The sequence below is a fragment of the Anomaloglossus baeobatrachus genome, chromosome 1, assembly GCF_048569485.1.
Source record: "Anomaloglossus baeobatrachus isolate aAnoBae1 chromosome 1, aAnoBae1.hap1, whole genome shotgun sequence".
In the NCBI taxonomy this organism is placed as follows: Eukaryota; Metazoa; Chordata; class Amphibia; order Anura; family Aromobatidae; genus Anomaloglossus; species Anomaloglossus baeobatrachus.
The window spans coordinates 869172604-869196748 of NC_134353.1; the positions used below are offsets into that span (position 1 = coordinate 869172604).

At 45.6% G+C, this 24145-nt stretch overlaps 1 protein-coding gene across 1 annotated transcript in view; it reads right to left on the reverse strand.

The window, feature by feature from the left end:
* CWC27 (CWC27 spliceosome associated cyclophilin) overlaps positions 1–24145 on the reverse strand; it is a 308857-nt gene that overhangs the window by 101998 nt on the left and 182714 nt on the right. Inside the window, exons 12-13 of the mRNA XM_075326207.1 lie at positions 14009–14118; positions 11386–11492 (exon numbers count right to left, since the gene is read on the reverse strand). Coding sequence (XP_075182322.1) covers positions 11386–11492; positions 14009–14118 — 217 coding nt within the window. The remainder of the gene's footprint in view (positions 1–11385; positions 11493–14008; positions 14119–24145) is intronic.

A 24145-nucleotide genomic window follows, 5' to 3' on the forward strand; every position in this document is an offset into this window, starting at 1 on the left:
ATCACCAGAAGCCAATAACAGACTATGCCCCATGATCTGAGACACAACGTCCCGGAAGAGAGAAGGCGCACTCCGCAGCAAAACCAACGGCACACTAATTAGCAGATACTATGATGATTGGAAGCAGCGCAATGAATGTTAGCTTTATGGTGTTTGAAGATATTTCCATGTAAGTGTTTTTTGTTTTTTTTTAATTCCCCAAAGTTCCCCTTTAATCCGACTATCCTCCTTGTTTATTGGCACTGTATCTGTGTATTGAGCCGTAGAACCCAAATATAATTAATAATATCCCCTAAATCTATAAAGTCTTTGGGAGCTCTTAGGGTGTGTGCCCACGATCAGTTTTCACAGCGTTTTGGACGCAGCATGCTTCAGCTGTGTCCAAAACACTGCGATGTACAGTACAAGCACAGAGGATGGGATTTCTAGAAATCCCATGTCCACTGTGCGTGTACTGTCCGCAGCGAAGACTAACCTGCGGTGCGGCTTTCTAAGCCACAAGCAAGTAAACTGTTTGATGCAAAGTCACAAGCGTTCTCCGCAGGGAGACCAGAAGAGAGACCGCAACGCCCCAAACCCTGATCTTGGGCAAGGGCGGCTGTGATCTCCTGCATTCTCCTGCAGAGACTTGTGGCCCCACAGGTCAGGACGTGCTGCTTCCCTTAGGCTACTTTCACACATCCGGTTTGAGCACTGCGGCTCAATCCGGCTGTGAAACATATGCAACGGATGCGGCGAAAACACCGCATCCTTTGCATAAGTTTTTTTCCTGTTGCGGCACGCTACTGAGCATGCGCAGTGGAAGAAACCGCATGCGGCGGCCGGATGCGTTTTTTGCAGCATCGCGCCGCATCCGGCGTCCATAGGAATGCATTGAAAAATGCGCTGCAGCGGCCGGATGCGGTGCGATGCGTTTTTTTTTGCCGGAGCAAAAAACGTGCTAGGGAACGTTCCATCCGGCCGCCGCATCGGCTAAATCTACCGTATGCAGCAAAAACCGGATGGAACGCAAGCCCATGCGGCGCCAATGCAAGTCAATGCTGGAAAAAATGAAACCGGTGGCAAAAAAAACGTTTTCGTTTTTTCAGCAGAGCGCCGGATTGTGCCGCACTGCTACAGCCGGATGTGTGAAAGTAGCCTTAGGGTACGGGCCCATGATGAATTCTACTCACGTTTTTGAAGCAGCGTATTTCTGCTGCATCAAAAACCACAGTGTTTTACAGTACAAGCTAAGTGAACGGGATTAATAGAAATCTCCTACATTGGCTGAGTCACCTCACCTGCAGAGTGTTTTTCCAAGCCGCAGCATTTCAACCTCACTTGCGGGTGTGCTGAGTCTTCTGTACGGAATTTCCAGGTAAACTTCCATTAGAGGCTGAAAAGCCGCAAGTAAAAACCACACCTGCGATCTTGGTGTGTTTATGTGTCGGACATGCAAAAAACCCCCCACATGTGATCCGCACCTAATGTTGTCAATACCCGAAAATGTCAAAAACAAAGCAGAGACAAAAAAGACAAAAAACGCAGCATCAAAAATAAGATAAAAACACAGCGCCAAAAACGCGATGAAAAGTACACAAGTAAACTAAGGAGAAAAGATGATGCAGAAAATTTGCAGCGGCAAAAACTCAACAGATACTGACCGTGGGAACGTAGCCTTAATATATGAACCGAATTGCTTCTTCATGCAAATTATAATGACTCCTCCAACTATATTTTCAAAGCACAGCCAGCACAGGTAACCACATCAGCTATTTTCCGCTTTTTTCCACCCCTTCTTCCAAGCGCCATAAACATTTTTATTTTTCCATCCAGATTACCATATGAGGGCTCATCTTTTGTGGGACAAGTTGTACATTTAATTTATTTATTTTTTTCTTGCTATAATGTTTACCGATCAAATTATTTTATTTTATATTTTGATAGATTTGACTTTAACGAAACACAGCATTACCAAATATGTTTTATCACTTTATTTTTAATGGGGCAAAAAGGAGTGACTTGAACTTTTCTATTTATTTTTTTTTCATATTGGTAAAAATGTTTTTTGTTTTAATTTTTACAATATTTATTAGTCCCCATGGGGGACATGAGATTACAGTCATCTGATGTTCACTTGTACTATACACAGCAGTGCTGATGCACTGCTATGTATAGTGAAAATCACAGTTTCCTATGAACGACAGCTAAATGCTGACTTTCACAGGAGAACCGCCATGACAAGCACGAGGGTCTTTTTTATTACTATTATTATTATTATTATTATAGTGCCATTTATTCCATGGTGCTTTACATGTGAAAAAGGGGCATACATAGAGTAGTACAATAATCATGAACATTTCAAGGCACAGATTGGTACAGGAGGAGGGAGGACCCTGCCCGTGAGGGCTCACAGTCTACAGGGAAGGGATTGAGAATACAGTAGGTGAGGGTACAGTGAGTTGAGTGATGCTATGGTGGATGGAGGGTTACTGCAGGTTGTAAGCTTGTCAGAAGAGGTATGTCTTCAGGTTCCTTTTGAAGGTTTCCACGGTAGGCGAGAGTCTGATGTTTTGGGGTAGAGAGTTTCAGATTATAGGGGAGGCACAGGAGAAATCTTGTAAGTGATTGTGGGAAGAAGAGATAAGAGGGGAGTAGAGAAGGAGATCTTGTGAAGATCGGAGGTTGTATGCAAGTAAATACCAGGAGACTAGGTCACAGATGTATGGAGGAGACAGGTTGCGGGTTGCTTTGTATGTCATGGTTAGGGTTTTGATACGGAGTCTTTGGGCAATGGGAAGCCAGTGAAGAGATTGGCAGAGAAGAGAGACCAGGAGATAGTGAGAGGGGGGACAGGTGAATTAGTCGGGCAGCAGAATTTAGGATAGACTGGAGAGGAGTAAGAGTGTTAGGGGTACTTTACACGCTGCGACATCGCTGACGATATATCGGTGGGTTCACTTCGTTAGTGACGCACATCCGGCACCGGTAGCGACATCGCAGCGTGTGACACAAATGAGCGACGAACAACGAGCGCAAAAATGTGCAAAATCGTTGACACGTCGTTCATTTCCATAATATCGATGCTGCTGCAGGTACGATGTTGTTTGTCGTTCCTGCGGCAGCACACATCGCTATGTGTGACACCGCTGGAACGACAAACATCTCCTTACCTTCGTCCACCGGAAAAAGGAGGAAGGAAGGAGGTGGGCGGCATGTTCCGGCCGCTCATCTCCGCCCCTCCTTTTCTATTGTGCGGTGGTTCAGTGACGCTACTGTGACGTCGCTGTGACGCTGAATGAACCGCCCCCTTAGAAAGGAGGCGGATCGCCGGTCACAGCGACTTCGCTGACAAGGTATGTACATGTGACGCTGCCGTAGCAATAATGTTCGCTACGGCAGCGATCACCACATATCGGCCGTACGACGGGGCGGGTACTATCGCGCTCGACATCGCCACCAAATGCTAGCGATGTCGCAGCGTGTAAAGTACCCCTTAGAAGGGAGGAAAAAGAGTAGGTGGTTACAGTTGACCAGGCGGGAGATAATGAGGGCATGCGCTAGGGTTTTTGCAGATCCTTGGTCAAGGAATGTACAGATCCGGGAAATATTTTTGAGTTGGAGAGGACAGGTGGTGGAAAGGGCTTGGATATGTGGCTTGAAGGAGAGAGCAAAGTCAAGGGGTACCCCAGGAAGCGAGCATGCAGGTCTGGGGAGACTGAGCCCCCCTGTGTATAAAAACTAGGTTTATACACAGGGAAGAGAGGGTTATATCTAAGGAATGGAACATAAAACGTCAAATTCAAGAGAACAGCGGCATTTACGCCGAGAAAAGAAAAATCTACATGACACGTTCTCTTTAATATTGCTAAATCTTTTGTTAAGAGCATCTTCTATAAGTGTGGGATCATACTTTTGTACAGTATGCATTCATGATTCAATTTGATTTCACCCAAAAACGTCAGCAAGACTAAAGTGTATGGAATGCTCCATGTTCTAGGAATCGAGACAGGATGTCTGTGGCTGACAGCTAACTGTGGCTGCCGAGCTGCAGACAGGTACATGTTATCACCCCTGCCAGACTGCCACAAAATTCCACAGTATCTGGCAGTCTCGTATGGATTCCTCAGACATTTCAATGGAGAACACTTTTGTTTGGTATCTCTTTTTGAGATCTGCTAATAACACTTCCTTAAATGCCATGTTAGACAGCGCAATCTGGTACCGATTATCAGACACTACACACAATGTTTACAGAAGAATCGGGTTTCTAAATGTTTTGCATAAAGAAACAGTTGAGAACTGTTAAAAAGGATCAAAATGCCTGATGTGAGCCATGCCAATGAAAAGGCTCGACCAAAAATGTAAACATGACGGGCCGGTCAACCAAAGAGAATGTGCCCGACTGTCTATAGACTGCCTACTAGAATGTTATCTCTGTCCATGGACAATCACAGCCGAGACAAAGAGGAATGAGCTCAGGACATACCAGACACAATAGGAGACAAAAAAATCCACCCTGTATGAATACAAATAACCGCAACCTTCTCCATACTGCTCTATTCACCGGTAAAAGCTTCTCACTTCAGAGAAACTATCAGGACAACTTCAATACTGAAACTATGGCGGCCCTTCAAAAATGTTAAAGGGAATCTGTCACCAGATTTTTGATATGTATTCTGATAGCAGCATGATGTAGGGGGACAGACCCTGATTGCAGCAATGTGTCACTTATTGGGCTGCTTGCTGCAGTTTTCTCTGAATCAGATCGACCAATCCTCTGAATGCGAAGCTCTGTATAATCCCACCCACACCAATATTTATCAGTTTTCTGTGTACACTGTGTATAGGCAGAGAGTTGCCAATCAGTGGTGGGGATGGGGTTTTACAGAGTTCATGAATATGGAGGACTACATGACAGATTATGTACTAGTCCTCTAGTGATAATCTCCTGCTGATAAAATATACACTTTAACAAAACTACAGCAAGCAGCCCAGTAAATGATACATCACTTGATTTCGCAGCATTTACACATCAGATTACTACAGAACAGGGATCGTTTTTTTTGCATATTAGTGTACTTAGATATATACAGCTATATTACTAGATTCAGTATTACATACTTATTGACAGGTTCCTTTTATCCTTTCAAGGATATTAATGGGATTGATTGGCTTTTGGGTACAAGGATGCAGACTCTATGTGCCAGCAGACTTGTGGATCCGCAAAGTGTGCAATTCTATGGTGTGACCTGCGAGTATGTAATTTGCATACTTCCGGCCACATTCTGACTAGACATTTCCAGCCTCGCTCAATTCCCTTGCCAAGCACGTCTAGTCGGCACATGACAGCATATACGGAAATCTCATACTTGAGGTCACGCTCCCAGTGTTGGAGATTTCTGACCGCGTGCAATACTCCCGGCCAAGTGACTGCTATTCCCGGCTCTGACATTGGAGAATCCTCGCAGTCCATAGTGCGGACAATGTGAGGATTCATAGCAAGCAGTCACAAGGAGTGACACATAGAGTGGTTGCAGACTTATAAATTTAGATCGGACAACCTCTTTAAGATTCCTTTTATTGATCATTTGCCAAATCTCATTTTATTGCAGAATATCAATAAAAGGAACCCAAGTCCCCCATAAACTTTTCATAGCTGCTCCAATGTCCTTGGTGAAAGCGCCGCTGCCAGATATCACTGGTGGCGTCTTATCCTGTCAAGAACTAGAGGATTACCGGTCCATAATCATATCTGCTAGCCCCCATGCACATGAGACTGTCAGCCAAACCTGTCAACATTTGCGGGTAATTAGTGTCTTATCAGTCGTTGTTGGTCTTCTCTGGATTTCTGTGAGATCTTGAAAGTATTCATAATGAATAAGCGGTCTAGTTTGGTTATCATCAAATTTCTAGGAAAGCAAATGGATATCTATATGCGCCAATGGAGAAAGAGGACCCTAATGCACTCCCAACATGTCTGGGTTTCTGTAAGTACTTACCTTACCAATAAAAAAAAAACAACGCTGGAGAACATTTTCATAGTAGCTTCTTCATTATTCCTCCTGTAAATGTATAAATTAAATGACGGCTGGATGTTACTATTCCACTCGTCACTGACCATTCAATGTTGGGAGTATCACACTGCAGAAAACACATCTTACTGACCAGACCAGTGATAAAAGCAAAGGGATCAACTAAGGGTATGTGTGAAAGTGAAGTTTTGGGTGCAAAAATTTTCTGCACCAAGAAACACACCTTGTGGCTGAAAAACGCACCAAAAACACATGCAGTTTTTGTGGCTTTTTTAGGCCACTTTCACATTGCGTTTTCACCTATGTTCACTGGTCCCGTCGGGGCATCCGTCCGAAACCCCCTCCCCTAGACTACTACGTTCGGGTGTCTGCCTGCAGAAAACGTATAGGCCCGAAAATGGTGCAAGACAGAGCACACGTTGACTCCGTCTGCTCCATTATAGTCAATGGCCCCGTTGGAGCATCCATCCGAAACTTCTTCCTCACACGCAAAACGTGTTTCGGATGCATACATTGACGGAGCCATTGACTATAATGGAGCAGACTGAGTCAGCGTGGGCTCTCTTGCAACATTTTCGGGCATATATGTTTTCTGCAGGCGGGCACCCGAACGTAGTAGTCTAGGGGAGGGTGGTTTTGGACAGATGCCCCGACGGGACCAGTGAACGTAGGTAAAAACGCAATGTGAAAGCGGCCTTACTGAACTCTCAATCGCTGGAAGGGCAAAAAAAAAGCAGGAAAAAGAGCTAACAATTGACATGCTTCTTTTTTTCGGCACCATAAACTGGAAAGAATGAAGAAAAAAGCAATGTGCGCACAGCATTTCTAATTTCTCATAAACTTTACTGGGAAAAGGATAGACATCCAGATTTGGCCAACAAACTGCACGATAAACTGCACCAAAAACACATCAACAACTGCACCTTGCACACAGGACCTTATTTGCACATTTCCAGGTGGAACAAAAGAGGGAAATCACAAGTATTTCATAAAACACACACATCAGAAGAGCGGACATGTACATTTTAAAGGGAACCAACCAGCAGGATTTTCATACATAAATTAAAGCCAGTGCTATACTTGGCCTAGGATGCTGAATGTAAGTATAGCTTTTGTTCTAACATTGGAGGTTTTATTCCAGAAATATGTTAAAGTTCCAGCAATGCACTGCTATTTGATTGACAGTTGCAACAGTAAGGAAATATGTGGGTCGGGTCTTGCTGTCTATTCCCGCCCCTGTCTGCCTGCCTCCCAATGTCACAATCATAGATGTTAATTCCTGACACAGCGGTGCACACCGCAGGCTCCTTATCAGCGTTTATGAAACTAAGCCACAAGTGAACTCCATCATGCACAATGATGAAGGTCTGAGATATTAGGACCGAAACGTCTGTGCTCTGTTCACTTTGTGAAGATCTCAAAATATAAAAAAAAATCACAGCTTTTGTTCAGCAATCTGAGTGTCAAGTCCCTCTTTCATACCATACCAAGGGACTGGATCCTACTTGGGCACCACTAACAGAAGTGCTGCGGTCCTTCTTCATAGATGGAAGTTCTGGTGCTGGCAAACAGACAGGGGCGGGAATAGATAAGAAGACTAGAGCCACATATTCTCTTCCTGTTGCACCTGTCAATCAAATAGCAGTGCATTGCTAGAACTTTACTTGCACATATTTCTGAAATAAAACTTCCAATCTCTGAAAAAACGCTATGCTTACAGTATATTCAGCATCCCAGCACCAGCTTTACTTTATATATGAAAATCCTGCTGGTTGGTTCCCTTTAAAATTAGTATACAGGTTTACAATGATTATTAATGCCTCCGTATAGATGATCCAAATTCCTGGAGCTGTGGAATAACTGTACAAAAGTGCTTCATGGTCTAAGGGCTTCGCACAAGCAAAGTTGCTCTGCCGAATACAGCTACTATGGTCGGCACTGCCATTATTCTTGGAGAACATAATGTACCTCTACGATACTGCTAGGCATCACAAAAACCACCTCTCCGTCTTGCCTTGCTTTTCGTCTGGCTCCTGAAACACTTTGTGACATTTTAAGCATTTGCTGCCAATAGCTAAAAGGTCATTTCGGACCCTTGCGTTTGGCAACATTATAATGCTAATTGTGAACCGACAATCAGAGGAAATTCTATTGAAATAAAAGAATATACAGTTCAGAAATGGCCAGAATAACAAGAGCGTGGTCTGTGCCGCGGCAAAGGTCAGGACCCCAAAGCGGCTCCGGTTACGGCATGCTTAATCAATTAACTATACCTTTAATTATCGCCAATAAAGTGTGCTGAAATACTCTCTTCCCCAAGGCTGCGTGCAACATAACACATTCCTGCATGACACCAGGGAAAATAAATATTCAGCAGCTAGGCACACTTCCTATAATATGTTTTTCTATCTAATATGCAGCAATGTACCATAGCAAAGTAACCACGGAGGGTCCAAATAAATAATCAAGCTGCTAGCGAGAGCAGACATCCAAGGTCAATAGAGGTAGTGGAGCAGAATATATACAGCACGCTAACTGTGCTGGCTTTTATAATATATTAATAGGACATGTTTATTCGGTGTGTCACGGTGCGCTTCCTCCTGCACTCAGTCTACGCGCACTTGACTGACACCGGCTGAAGGAGAGGACATGCCAGGAAAAAGAATACAGGAGGATGTGATGGGGCCGGAGGAATGTGGCACTGAAAAGAAGGAAGGAGCTGTAGTAACGCGTGCCAGGGTAAAATAAATGAATGGTAACAGAGGAAACCAGGCGCTGGGATGAATGTGGCAAAGAGAAAAATGCTAATTCACGTAAAGTCCAATAGGAAGATAAAGGAAAGGTTTATATACAAGGGGTCGGAGGGTCTCACGTAACCCTTACCCTCCACACACATCTTATTGTAGTCATCCCATCCCCCAATAATCTAATGTGGATGGAGCTTTATAACCTTTGAAATTTAATGAGAATCTTGTGCAGAATCAGAATGCAGTGTATTGATCTTGCTGAGCAGCAGTTGGAAGGCGCATAAACTGATTATTTAAAGGGGTATTCCCATCTCCAAGATTCTATCCCAATATGTAGTAAGCATAATAATAATAATATTACCAAACACCTTCAATTAGAAATGTAAAATAGTTCTCCTCATATAGTCCTGTCTCTTACCTTATGTGCAGAGTATTGCACATTAGGTATCCATTGTTATGACCATGAGCAACTAACTAACCAACTAACTTATTTACTGTCACTAAATGAGAGGACGTAACCATGGTTTCATAATGCATATGAGGTAACAGACAACGCTATATCAGGAGAACTATATTACATTGTAATTGGAGGTATTTGTTAGTATTATTATTAGTACACCTACTACCTATTGGTATAGGATCTTAGAGATGGGAGTACCCCTTTAAACAGCATGGCAGCCAGGTGTTTGAAAGAGGAGGAAGCAAAATAAAATTAATTACGGTGTTTTTTGGACTAAAACAAAAAATCTTGCTAAAAATAGTGTGCTCCTTATAGTCTGGAGGCAGCTTCCGGTGATCAAGAAAGAAGGTGACACAGTGTCCTTCCCAATCACTGATAGAACTGCTCTCTCTCCTCCTATCCACCCCGATCAGTCTGAACATTGCTGGGCAGGAGGTAAATCTACCATGACCTGTGAATCCCTAAAGCTGAAAGGACGCTGCTCATCCTGGCTGCTAGCTGTAGGACCTTTCAGGTTATGTGATCAGTCCTGGAAAGAAACTTTGAAATGTGATCATATGTAGTGTGTGCATGAATATACAGTATATTATATATATTATATATATATATATATACACATACCTACATACACATACATACATACCTACATACAGCGTGTGCTTTTGTAAATATGTGTTGTTGCTGAGCTGCGTCTTTTGATGATGCAGCTGAGCGGAGTTTCTTTTTATTTTGACTGTCAGAGCTAGCTGTGTAATAGCTGAGCTGTGGATGTGCTTTGCAGATGTATCTGATTGTGTAGTCGCTGATCTGCGTGGGTGTTGATGTAGCAGAGTTGTGTGCGTAGGTAACAGAGCTGTTTGTGTTGATGTAGCAGAGTTGTGAGTGTTAATGGTAGTAGAGCTACAGAGTGTACATACTGTGTGTGCTGTGAAGATTTCTGGACATTCCTATCTTGTTTGTACTTGCATATAATTGTTTGTACACATGAGCGAGGCACCTTCAGGTATCTGGAAATTGCACCCAAGGATGAACCAGACTTGTGCAAGTCCACAATTCTCTTCCTGAGATCTTTGCTTCTTTGTGTAGCACCATGGAAAAGTCAAAAGAAATCAGCCGTGTGTTTCAGCTGGGTATTAAAATACATTCACAGGTGTGTTTCTAATTAACTCAGATATTGCCAATAAACCTATCAGAATCTACCAAAGACATGACATCATCATGTGGGCTGTCCCATATTGTTTAAAGACATCGTACTCTTAGGTGGGCTTTGCACGTTGCGACATCGCAAGCCGATGCTGCGATGTTGCACGCGATTGTCCCCGCCCCCGTCGCAGGTACGATATCGTGTGATAACTGGCGTAGCGAAAATTATCGCTACGCCAGCTTCACATGCACTTACCTGCCATGCGACCGTCGCTCTGGCCGGCGATCCGCTTCCTTCCTAAAGGGGCGGGTCGAGCGGCATCATAGCGACGTCACACGGCAGGTGGCCAATAGCGGCGGAGGGGCGGAGATGAGCAGGATGTACACATCTCGCCAACCTCCTTCCTTCCGCATAGCCGCCGGCGGCAGGTAAGGAGATGTTCCTCGGTCCTGCGGCTTCACACACAGCGATGTGTGCTGCCGCAGGAACGAGGAACAACATCGTACCTGTCGCGGCACCGGCATTATGGAAATGTCGGTGAATGCAACGATGATACCATAACGACGTTTTTGCGCTCATTCATCGTATCATCTAGCATTTACACAGTATGATGTCGAAAGTGACGCTGGATGTGCGTCACTTTCGATTTGACCCCACCGACATCGCACGTGCGATGTCGCAACGTGCAAAGCTGCCCTTAGTGTATGTAAACTTTTGACTGTGCAGAAAGTAATAATATGCCTTAAACATTCTCTCTCTCTCATTTTTGGTTCCTAATTGACGTAAAATGGGAAACATTTATTCTGATTTCATGTCAGATAGTGAGAAAAACATGCAGATGTGTCTTTTTACATAGTGTATGTAAACTTCTGGTTTCAACTGTATACGAGGTTGTGTAGATTTAGTGTAAATTCTAGAGAGTAAATGCTGCTTGGCTAAAGAGTCTATCAGGACATGTGGGCAGTAAATAAAATAAAAATATGTACTATAGGATCACCCATTACCATCCTGACCCCTTACCATCCTTTATCATCGTCTTCTTCTGTCTCGGACACAGGATCCTCTTCTGGGGCGTCGATTATCGCCTGACTCAGTTTCGATTTAAAACGGTCCAAAAGTGACAGTGTCTAAAACAACAAAGAGTAAAATTCCTATTCAATCCATCAATTCTGAGTAATCAGTTATGAAAAGTGCGTCAGTAAGTCACTGGGATCATACGTTATATAGGGGAAGATGTACGCTCTCAGACCATCTGCATTTGATGTGACCCGATGACACTTATTTCGGGGAATCCATCTCTTCATCTACATGAAAGCCGTTTGCGATGATGTAAGGACTGGCTCGCTCCCAGGGACGGGAAACATCACTCTTCATACCACTGTCATATACTGATTTTAATTCAACCCAAACCTTAACTACAAGGACTTGGAAATTACAAGAGGTCATTACCGTCTCTTGTAATAATTATAGATACACATCTTTATGTCATGACTTCGGCTGTCCAGTAAGAAAACAAACAAAAAAGCATTGTCATTTTTTCCAGAAAGAGCGCCACTCTATTCCATGGGTTGTGTTAAGCATTGCAGTTCTGCCATATTCACGTCAGAGGACCTCTCCGCTCTCCGGACAGGTCTGATTTACTGAAGACGGGAATTCTGCATGATCTAACATTGCTGGAGCATCTTTTTGGCTCACGTTATTCCTCCTGGAAATGTGTGAATACGGTATTACTGTTCCTCTTGTCACTAGACACCGTCAGCAATGATCGGACAAGGTTATACCATGTAGGGTCACGTCAATGACAGGTGTGAATTTATTTCTACATTTCCAGGAAGCATGACAGAGGCCAGATATGATTCAGTCCTGTAATTTTAGGAGTATAGACCTATTTACTACAATTTTCGATCGTCGATCTCCTGTGATTTGTGACTAGAGATTGTCAGACTATAGCTATATATTGTATGAGTAGTATATGGAGAGGGGAGCAGGGTGAGGGAGGCAGACACAGATTGTGATGATGATGTTGCTGCTGCCTCCGATCTTGTCTTACTGTACTATATATAGGAGGCATCATAGACAGCATAGTCACCACCTACTAGCTCAGAGACAACTGATAAGTGGAAATAGAGGCGGCAGAGGGGAGAAAGTGTGAAAGTGCAGGACACAGGTAATATAAATGAACAGATAAAGTTTTACTCCTCATGTACACACACAGGACTGCGTATTCTGAGAAGTCATCTAAAAACGACAGCTACGCTACGGCTGACCCGCAACACCAGACGCGATCTTGGACAAGAGAGGAGGCTTTTTTCATTAAACTAATCAGATTCTTATTGTAAATCGCAAATAACCTCTCTAACGACATCATTTTAACATAACTAATAATTTTTATTTAATTCTTGTCTCATACTTTTTCACGGACATGTTGCTTTATGCGGGAGAAATGTTATTACTGTTCTGGACTGTTTGGAGGGACATATAAATGGCTTCATTTACAGCAATGTTTTTATATAATTTAGTAAGTTTTAATTTATTTTTTTCTTTATATTTACATTAAATAACTTGCTGAATTACTTTTTCAGGTTATTACAGTCATATGAATACCTAATGTGTATCTTTTTTTACTATTTTATGTAAAAAAAGAAAAAAAAGAATAAAAAAAAAAGTATTTTAAAGTAAATATTCACCATTGTCTAACATTTATATTTGTTACATAATAAATCCCCAAAATAAAGGAATAATAAAAGATCTATGGGTAACATTACATTTTTATTTATATTGTTCAATTGGTCAGTGTATCTGGATCCATAGGAGTCCTGGTTATGGAGAAAATGAAAAACAGCCCAGTACAGTGACTGAAGTCATTCGCAGAGGCAATTTGGGTCTGCGAATAACCAGCAGCTCTGCCATGTTCAGCAGACACCTACTGATTTTGTGATCACTGGCTCCACTAGAAGCACTGGCATCAACAATGCTTCTGTTCTCAATGAGCAGTTATGCAGATGGAAAGAGAAAAAACAGAAGCGGTAAAAAACTGCTTCTGTCTTCTCGTTGGGGTCACCAGTAGAGATGAGCAGACCTGTTGAAGTTTGGGTTCTCCAGGTTCAGACGGACTTTAGATAAGTTCTGTTCTGGACCCGGATTTGACCTGAACCTCATTAGAAGTCACTTATTGGGCAGTTCAGCTCTCCACCCACATACAGCCAGCCATAAACAGTGCACGGGGGAGGATGGGATTTTTCATTACATTTTTTGGGGAAGACACTGCATCCGATTTTACCCCCAGTGGGAGACATTAAAACACTGTAAGGGGCTTGCACTGGGTTGCGCACCAGCGTATCCGAGCACAGCGAAGCCTGTGCTAGTGGTTTGCACACATAAAGGACAAACTCGAACTCTGATTTTTCTTTGTAAGATCTGACTTCGGTATGAATACCGAACTTTAAAGTTCAGGTCCTCTCATCTCTAGTCACCAGCTGTCGTCATCAGCAAAGACCTGAGCACAAAAGCTTTAAAGCAGAAATGCCAAAACACATTGCTGCATACACAGGATACTCAGTGGGATAGGAAATGGTTAATTATTAATAAAGTGTCTGGCTTGCAAAAAAAATAAAAACTAGAACTACATTTCTTGGTAAATCACCTGTTCTTCCCTGGAAGATCCTTTCTTTGTATTTTTCTTCCTGCAGTCTTTATATTTTTCTTTCTCCTTCATATATTCTTCCAGGGCACTGTTGGCTATTGTTTGCTCCGCTAAAGAAAAAGAAAGAAGTGAAAGTCAATACCTAAGATCACAATAAAAACTAACATTTTTTTTTACATTTTTAAATCAATTTCATAAAAAAACAAACAAACATGTTTGTGGGTGTAGATATCAGTGCTATATTACATACATTGTTATAGCAATCTCTGGTATGATTTTCTTTTCAGAAGACCCGTATCCAGTCCACTGTGCACTTAATGCTTATTGGCTAATAGCAGGGATCCCCTTGATTTCATGTACGACCCAAGACAGACTGAGATCCTGGGTATGTGTGACTAACAATCCAGATCAACAGGAAGTTTTGAAAAGTAATAAGATCTCCAGGGTGCACACAAAAAAAACATGGTAATAAATACACAATAGCCTCTTTTTTTTTTTTTTTTTTTCAATTTTAATTGAAAAATAGTTACTTTTAACACAAAAGTAAGAGTATGTGGGAAAATCCATTTCAAGTACCAGATATCTACGGTAGTGCATTGTTACCATTGTTAGTGCATTGTGAACTGTTACAGGTAGCACCAAAAAGGTCTTGGAGACAGGAGTGGGAAGGTTCAGATTATGGAGAATGATATTCTCAGATTACTAACAAACTGGAGAGAAATGTTTAGGGTAATAGACAAAAGGAGACGTAGGGCGGTGCAGAACATTGAAAAGAGCTTTGTGGGTGTCAATCAGGTTTAGTTTATATTGCATTTTATAATAGATGGATAACCAGTGCAATGGCTGGCACAGTGTGGAGGCATCAGGGTAGCTGCTGGTCAGAAATATGATCTTGGCTGCTGCATTCAGGATAGATCAGAGAGGACAGAGTTTAGTGAGGTAAAAACCAACTAGCAGTGAATTGCAGTTGTCAAACCGAGACTAAATCAGAATAATAGCAAAAGGCCACATACACAATTTCTAGCTATTCATTGACTCCAAACTTTCTGCCGAATGTTCTTCTGTTTTCAACAAGAGCCTCTGCCAAACTCCTCTGATGGCAGCTTATCTTGCCAAGAACAAAAAGTGTGAAATTCGATTTGCCCAATCCTTATCTCTCAGACATCATATGTTGAGGGATAGTCAAGTGGCGCCATACACATTAGACTGTCAGCTGAGATCATGGATATCAGCAGATCGAGCCACCATTAGTCTAATGTGCATAGCGGCCTTTAGAGTTTTTCCAGTTTCAAAGGCTAAAATATGGCAGATTTTGGAGATGTATTTTAAGGTGGAGGTGACATCAGTGAGTTAGTGATTGGCTATAGAGAAAGAAGGAGAGATCAGAGTAAAATATTACCACGAGACAGGGGCGAAATGCCTTGGATTTATAGTACAATGGAAATGGATATAGCAGGTTTAAGTAAGTTAGGTGAGAGAAGAAGCACAAGAAATTCAGATTTGGAAATATTCAGTTTCAGATAAAGAGAGGATATGATGTACCAAGTAGCAGAAAATAACTGGTGTGTTAACCTGCGGGGATGAAGTGAAAAGAAGTAGTATATAATTAGGTGTCATCAGTGTAGAGATTGTAGTGAAAGCCCAATAGATTGCAGCATACTGAGGAGGAGATGGGGATCTACGGTGTCAAATGCTAAAGAAAGAGGCGGAAGAATCGGATGGGTGTTTGCCATTTGTTTTTGGTGTTAGAGACTTTAATAAATTAAACATAAACTAAATTAAAATTAAACATAATCTCTTGGAAATGAAAAATAGTACCAATTATGGAAAACATTATTATGCGGTATATTCCGAGCAGACAAGGCAGAGTGTTATATACATTGGTATGGCACCTAATACTGTAGCCATATCGAAGCAGAAGCTGAAAAAACAGAAGCAGGAAGGACTCGGCTTAAATGATTAGCATGCACCATGCCAAAGTTATTGAGGCACCGTGCCAACACAAGTAAACATTCTGCCAATATGTAAAGAAATAAAATTCAAGCAGTAAACTGGCATTCATCTTAAGCTATAAATGCCAACTCGTACTTCCAAAGGGGATTTCCTTTAGAAGTTAAAGCACCTCATAATAATTTGATTGATAACATACACATATAGATACAGAATCTGCCATACTCAATCATTCCACTTTTATATATTACACAGATGCAGGGAATTTGGCATTTTACGAGTGATACTGTGGTGTGGCTCACTGGTTTATGCGGCTGCCTTTCAGCACTCGGTCTCCAGCGTTTATATCTGACCATGGCATCATATCATCTTTTGTGAATTCTCAAACGTAATAACAATGCCATTTATGCCTCTTGTAGGGTCCCCGAAATATAAAATATCAGGGAAAATAGTAGTAGACTTTCCACAGGAAAACTGAAAATCTGCCAAACAATGAACTCTGCTAAATTTACCTCCGGGCTGCTTAGGCTGGAGTTGGTTCATTGCCTGTGATATACAAGCTGCTGCACAGGGCACAGTCTGCAGCCTCTCCTGGGCGATGGTGACTATATGTATCCAGCATACGGCTCACAATGATCTACATAACATCAGCCACTGATAAATGTAATTTGACTTCCCTTTACTATTTGATGCCTGGATAAGACATCATTCATGACCCATCTAGCGGCTTGCAGACCGTGATTTCTACAAAGACATACAAAGCCACCCCCTACCTGTCTCCTCCATACATCTGTGACCTAGTCTCCAGGTTCCTGCCTGCACGTAACCTCAGATCTTTACAAGATCTTCTTCTTTACTCCTCTCATCTCCTCTTCCCACAATCGTGTACAAGATTTCTCCCGTGCCTCCCCCATACTCTGGAATGCTCTACCCCAGCATATCAGACTCTCATCTATCGTGGAAAAACTGATTTTTGTGTACTCACCATAAAATTGTTTTCTCTTAGCCATCATTGGGGGACACAGGACCATGGGTGTTATGCTGCCTATCCATAGGAGGACACTAAGTAGATGCAAAAGCATAGCTCCTCCTCTGCAGTATACACCCCCTGGCCAGGCCAAGCAGCCTCAGTTTTAGTACACAAGCAGTAGGAGAAAAAAAACAGTAAAAACTTCTCAACAGAGGAACAAGAGAAAAGAAGAGTCATAACCAAATAAGGTACTGAGAGAACCAAGGCCCAACAGGGCAACAGGGTGGGTGTTGTGTCCCCCAATGATGGCTAAGAGAAAACGATTTTATGTTGAGTACACAAAAATCCGTTTTTCTCTGACGCCTCATTGGGGGACACAGGACCATGGGACGTCCTAAAGCAGTCCATGGGTGGGAAAAGTAAAAAACAAGATAACGCAACCCAAGGACTAGGAACCAGTCCCAGACAGCCTGGAGCGCCTACTGAGAGAGGTGCTCTACTGCCGTTTGCAGAATTTTCCTACCCAGATTTGCCTCAGCTGAAAACTGGGTATGGACTCTGTAATGCTTTGAAAAAGTATGTAGGCTAGACCAGGTCGCAGCCTTAGGGCGGCTTTGCACGTTGCGACATTGCACGTGCGATGTCGATGGGGTCAAATCGAAAGTGACGCACATCCGTCGTCGCAGTCGATATCGCAACGTGCAAATCCTTTTTGATATGATGAACGAGCGCAAAAGCGTCGTTATCGTATCATCGCTGCAGCCTCCGACATTTCCATAATGCCGGTGCAGCGACAGGTACGATGTTGTTCCTCGCTCCTGCGGCAGCACACATCGCTGTGTATGAAGCCGCAGGAGCGAGGAACTTCACCTTACCTGCCGCCGGCTGCAATGAGAAGGACTGAGGTGGGCGGGATGTTTACATCCTGCTCATCTCCGCCCCTCCACTTCAATTGGCCGCCTGCCGTGTGACGTCGCTGTGACGCCGCACGACCCGCCCCCTTAAGAAGGAGGCAGGTCGCCGGCCAGAGGGACGTCGCACGGCAGGTATGTGCGTGTGAAACTGCCGTAGCGATAATAATCGCTACGGCAGCTTTCACTAGATATTGCACGTGCGACGGGGGCAGGACTATCGCTGCAGCATCGGTAACACATTGTTACCGATGTCGCAGCGTGCAAAGCCCGCCTTACACACCTGTTCCACTGAAGCCTGATGCTGAATGGCCCACGAAGCGCCACCTGCTCGCGTGGAATGAGCCCGCAGCCCACTAGGAATGGGCTTGAGTTGCAAGCGGTAGACTTCCTGGATCACAGAGCGAATCTAGCGAGCCAGAGTTGCCTTTGAAGCTGCCTGTCCCTTCTTAGGCCCCTCAGGAATGACGAACAAAGAGTCCGTTTTCCTAAAGGGGGCTGTCCTGGATATGTAATATCTGAGAGCTCTGACGAGGTCTAACGAATGCAGAGACCTTTCCACCCTAGGAACTGGGTGTGGACGAAAGGAAGGCAGAACAATGTCCTCGTTCAAATGAAACGGGGTAGGAACCTTTGGAAGAAAATCCGGAAGGGGGCGTAGAACCACCTTGTCCTTGTGAAAGATCAGAAAAGGTTCGCGGCAAGAGAGTGCTGCCAGCTCCGAAACCCGTCTGATGGACGTAATTGCCACCAGGAATGTTACCTTCCAGGACAGAAGAGCAAGGGAGGATTCCTTGAGAGGTTCAAAGGGAGACCTCTGGAGACCATACAGAACGAGATTGAGGTCCCATGGGTCCAGCGGCCGTTTGTACGGGGGAACTAGATGGGAAACGCCCTGGAGGAAGGTCTTGACTTGCGGTTTTTGAGCCAGGCGGCATTGGTAGAAGATTGAGAGCGCTGAGACCTGCCCTTTAAGGGAACTGAGAGCCAACCCCGCTTGCAAGCCAGACTGTAGAAAGTCGAGAATTCTAGGGATTGCCAGAGGAATAGGCTGGTCGTTAGTTTCTCTGCACCATGAAAGGAAGATTTTCCACGTACGGTGGTAAATGCAGGATGAAGCAGGCTTTCGGGCGCTGATCATGGTGGAAATAACTGCGGGGGAGAATCCCGCTCTTGTTAATACCCAGGTCTCAATGGCCATGCCGTCAGCTTCAGGGCTCTGGAGTTCTGATGGGAAATGGGCCCTTGGGTCAGCAAGACTGGGATATCTGGAAGGCGCTGCGGTACGTTTGCGAGCATTTGTACTAATTCGGCGTACCAGGCGTGCCTGGGCCAGTCCGGTGCTATCAGTATCACCGGGACTCCCTCTGCCTTGATCTTCCTGATTACCCGCGGCAGCAGGGGTAGAGGTGGAAAGATGTAAGGCAAGCTGGAGTGGTGCCAGGAGCAGACTAGAGCATCCGCGCCAATGGACTGCGGGTCGCGTGACCTGGCTATGAATGCGGGTACCTTTGCGTTCAACCTTGAGGCCATTAGATCCACGTCTGGTGTGCCCCAGCGAGTGCAGATGTGTAGAAACACTTCTGGGTGGAGAGACCATTCTCCGGCGGCCAGGCCTTGGCGACTTAGAAAGTCTGCTGCCCAGTTCTCTACCCCCGGTATGTGTACCGCTGATATCACTGACCCCGTCGACTCGGCCCAGCTGAGGATCTTGTGGGCCTCGAGATAAGCCACTTTGCTGCGGGTGCCCACCTGCCGATTGATATAGGCTACAGCTGTCGCATTGTCCGATTGGACTCGAATCTGATGACCCGCTAGCAGAGGGCAGAACGCCCTGAGCGCGAGGAAGATCGCACGGATTTCCAGGATGTTTCTGTGTAGGGAAGACTCCTGGGGCGTCCAACGTCCTTGAGCAGTGTGGTGCCAGTACACTGCTCCTCAGCCTAGGAGGCTGGCGTCTGTGGTCAGGACCAGCCAGTTCACTGGGAGAAAAGATCTCCCCTTCGATAGGGATGAGGACCGAAGCCACCAGTGGAGTGCATACCTGACTGAAGGCGTCAGGTGAAGATGTTTGTCCAGGGAGAAGAGGCTCTAGTCTCAGGCAGCTAGAAGGACTAGCTGCAGTGGGCGGAGGTGCAGTTGAGCAAAAAGGTACTGCCTCCATAGCCGCCACCATCCTGCCGAGCACCTTCATGCTGAATCGAATGGAGCGAGACGGAGGACGTAGAAGGCAGCGTACCGCTTGTCGAAGAGCGATCGCCTTGTCCTGAGGGAGATATATCAAGCCCCGACGTGTGCCCAGGGACATGCCCAGGAAGGTGATGGATCGTGCTGGGACCGGGGATTATTTGTCTAGAATCAGTAGCCACCCTAAGCGGGATAGGGTGTCCAAGGTGATCTGTACGCTGGTTGAGCAGTCGCGTAAGGAGGGGCCTTGATGAGGAAGTCGTCCAAGTAAGGGAGAACGACTACTCCCCTGGCGTGAAGGACGCTCATGGCGGCCGCCATGACTTTGGTGAAGACCCTTGGTGCGGTGGCAAGGCCGAAGGGTAGGGCTACGAATTGAAAATGGGAGTCCTGAACTGCGAACCGGAGGAACTTTTGGTGATCTGGAGCGATGGGTATGTGCAGGTACGCGTCCTTGATATCTATGGAGGCGAGGAATTCCCCTTCGACCATGGATGCAATAATGGACCTTAGGGACTCCATTCTGAATCTCCGTACGTGCACATGTTTGTTTAGGTGTTTGAGGTCCAGGATGGATCGAACTGACCCCATCCTTTTTGGGGACCACAAAGAGGTTGGAATAAAAACCCCTGAACTTCTCGTCGTCCGGGACGGGTATTATCACTCCTGCTGTTTGGAGCATGTGGACTGCTGAGAAAAAGGCCTCGCGTCATTTTCGAGTCTTTGGGGGGTTTGAGAGAAGGAACCGACTCGGGGGTCGGGTACGAAATTCTATGTGGTAACCGGAAGACACAAGGTCTTGCACCCATTTGTCGTCTGAGGCGGCAGCCCAGATGTGTTGAAAGAGCCGCAGTCGACCCTCCTAGAATGAGTGTGTCTTCCGGGGCGCCAAAGGAGTCATGAGGGGGGAAAACGTCATGGACGAGTCTCCCTATTCCTGGACTGTTTTGGTCTAGGCTGCCATGACGAAGTGGGTTTCGGGGAGAGCTGAGGTCGGTCGGTCCCTGCTTAGTCCGCGGCTAGTGGCTGGGGCAGAGCGGGATGTCGACCAACCAAAAGAGTTCCGAAAGGAGCGGAACAAGGACTGTGGATGAAGGTCGTCCTGGGCCTCAGCTGGAGAAGGGAGGTACTTTTTCCTCCCGTGGCGTCAGAAATGAGCTTGTCTAGACGTTCGCCAAACAATCGGTCTGGAAAAAAGGGAAGGCCCGTGAGAGACTTCTTGGAAGCAGAGTCCGCTCGCCATTGTCGGAGCCAGAGAGCTCTACGGATGGCTATGTTATTTGAGGCGGCAAAAGCTGCGCAGGTAGCAGCATCAATGGAGGTCTGCATGAGGTACTCCGCCGCAGCGGCAATTTGAGCTGTTACCTCTGTGACGAAATGAGGGAACTGGGATTCCTCAATCGAAGTGTTAAGGGATTCTGCCCAGACCGAGATCGCCTTTGCGACCCACAGAGAGGCAAAGGAGGGCGAGAGGGAGGAACCCGCAGCCTCAAAGGCAGAGCGGGCGAGGTGCTCCACCTGTCTGTCTGGTTCTTGATGGAGGAACCATCGGGTAATGACAGCAGCGTTTTTGTGTTTTTTGGACGGATCGGCCCAGCCCTTAGGGGCAGGTGGGGCAAAAGGGTACCGGGACTCCATGAGTTTACGGTTACCGGAGCGCCTGTCAGGCTTCTCCCTTTGCTTTGTGAGGATATCCTGAAACTCTGGGTGATCAGTGAAAACCTTTTGGGGTTTCCTTGCCCTCTTAAAGGAGACCACATGGTCAGTGGTAGTGGATGGGGGATCCTCCACATGCAGAGCTTGGTTGATTGCTGCTATAAGGGAGTCTATTGCAGTTTGATCATCTGGGGAGGGTGAAACCAAGGAATCATCCTGGTACAAACAGCATTCTCCCTCCTCCATCTCTTCAGAAGCCGTGGAGCGTGTGGGAGAGCCTGCCCTGTGTGCTCCCGAGGGAGAGCCCGCTGGAGACACCCGGCCGTGTGCCCTTTTCCTGATCCCTGCAACCGGTGAAGCATGTGCCCGGATTACCTCAGAAGGATCCTTCATAGGGGTATCCTCAGGCTGCGTTCCGTCCAGGGACCCAGAAGGGTGTGGAGGACGACATTGCATAGCCAGCACTAGGTTCTGTGACAGTTTTCCCATGGATTGGGACAGAAACTGAGCCCATGCCAGTGGGCTGGGAGCCCTAGGCTCTGGGCTGACGGTTGCGGCGGTGGTGGCAGGGGGGTCTTGGGGAGCTATAGGACACAGGACTCACAGAGAGAAGAGGTGTGTTTACGTGGTAACTCGGCGTGGCAGGCACTGCAGGTCGAATAATAGACTATGTGGGCTTTAGCAGTCTTAGTGCCCTTAGAATTCTGCATGTTCCTAATAGGAGTATGCCAGGAGGGGGAGCAATGCTCAGCAGAGCTGCAAGTGAAGCAAGCACCTTACCCGAATCAGCCTATGGCCCTGTCCTCAGAAAGGATGAAGCTCTATGAAGATCTTCGCACGCATTTCTGAGGGGGGCGGGGCTTATCGCGGCCATGGGGGGCGGGGCTTAGCGCTAAAAGAGCGCGAAGATGAAGTCAGTGTGCCTCCCCCTTCCCCGCTGTGGGTAGTAAAAAACGGCGGGAAGGGAGCTTATGATAGTTTTTCCTCCCTCTCCCTCCAGTCAGCACACAGCTTGTCACTGGTGGTTATCAGCCGGCTTTTCTGCTAGAGCAAATAAACAAAGCAACTAAACAGTGAGTCCCTGAGCTCTGTGCACTCCCCCCACGCCGGAAATTATCTGTGCAGATTCTCTGCAAACAGGAGTGACTTCCCCCTCCTCTAGCCGGCAAGCTAGAGAAAAGTTAACCCTGTGTGTTCAGGATCCTTCTCTCCTCCTTGCACCCAGCAAGGGACTTTCTCATAATAAATACTGTAGATGTCCTGGGGCCTTCCCTGCAGCGTCTTTTCTCCCTTTGTCTGGGAAACCAGTCAGGGGGGATCTCACCTTAAACACTGCTTTCCAGGCAGTGAAAATAGCAGATTCAGCTTGCTGTGTCCAGTCCCGCCGGTGCCATATTCAACTCAGAGCCTGCAAAGAGGGGCTGAGGAATTGTGCTATAGGGGCATAGGCCTCTACCCTGGGCTTTGGAAAATCGGTGTCTGTGGAACCCGTCGTCCAGCCCAGGATCCAGCGTCACAGGAGGGGGTACGTGGAGGCGACACTCCACGTTCCCGCCCGTTGATGGTAGTGGGAGATCGGTCCCAAAAGGAAACAGTCGCCCTCAAAAAATAACAAAACTTGAAAGGAAGTGCCTCCTACAGACACTAAGCTAAATCTGAGGCTGCCTGGCCTGGCCAGGGGGTGTATACTGCAGAGGAGGAGCTATGCTTTTGCATCTACTTAGTGTCCTCCTATGGATAGGCAGCATAACACCCATGGTCCTGTGTCCCCCAATGAGGCGTCAGAGAAAGGATTGATTTATTATTACACTGCTGCTACAAAACTGTCACTGGTGAGCTGGGGAATGAATTAAAAGAGATTTCCAGTTTAAGAAAACGGTTCCTCAAATGCAAATGTAAAATAAAACAACTATTTACTTCTCCTTGGTCCAGTAGACTCTCCACCACTGCTCTGCTCTCTGCGTTTTTGGCTGCAACAGTGATGTACCAACTACAGTGCACATCACCGCTGCAGCCAGTCACTGAGTTGAGCGTCTCTACTGATGAGCTCAGCGATTGGCTTTCTTGGTGGTGTATAGTACAGTTCTAACATCATCACTGCAGTCAAAACACAGAGACAGGAGCAGGGCAGAGAACCAGCTCTGGAACAGTGCATAGGTATTTGCGGTGTTAATTATCTTATGAGTATAAAAGAGTTTCGGGGCCACTTTTGTTAAATAACACAAAGAGGCTGACTGGGGTGATCTCTGTATATAGTGTAACTAGAGAAGGGATAAGAAGCAGGATACTTGTAAAGCCAACTGAGTCCAAAGTAGGAATGCAGGAACACAGGCTGTATGGCCGCCCCTGTGCTAATTTACCACCATTTTTGATACGTCATGTTTCATTTGATTTAAAGGGAACCTGTCAGGTGCAAAATACACCCAGAGCCACGAGCAGTTCTGGGTATATATTGCTAATCCC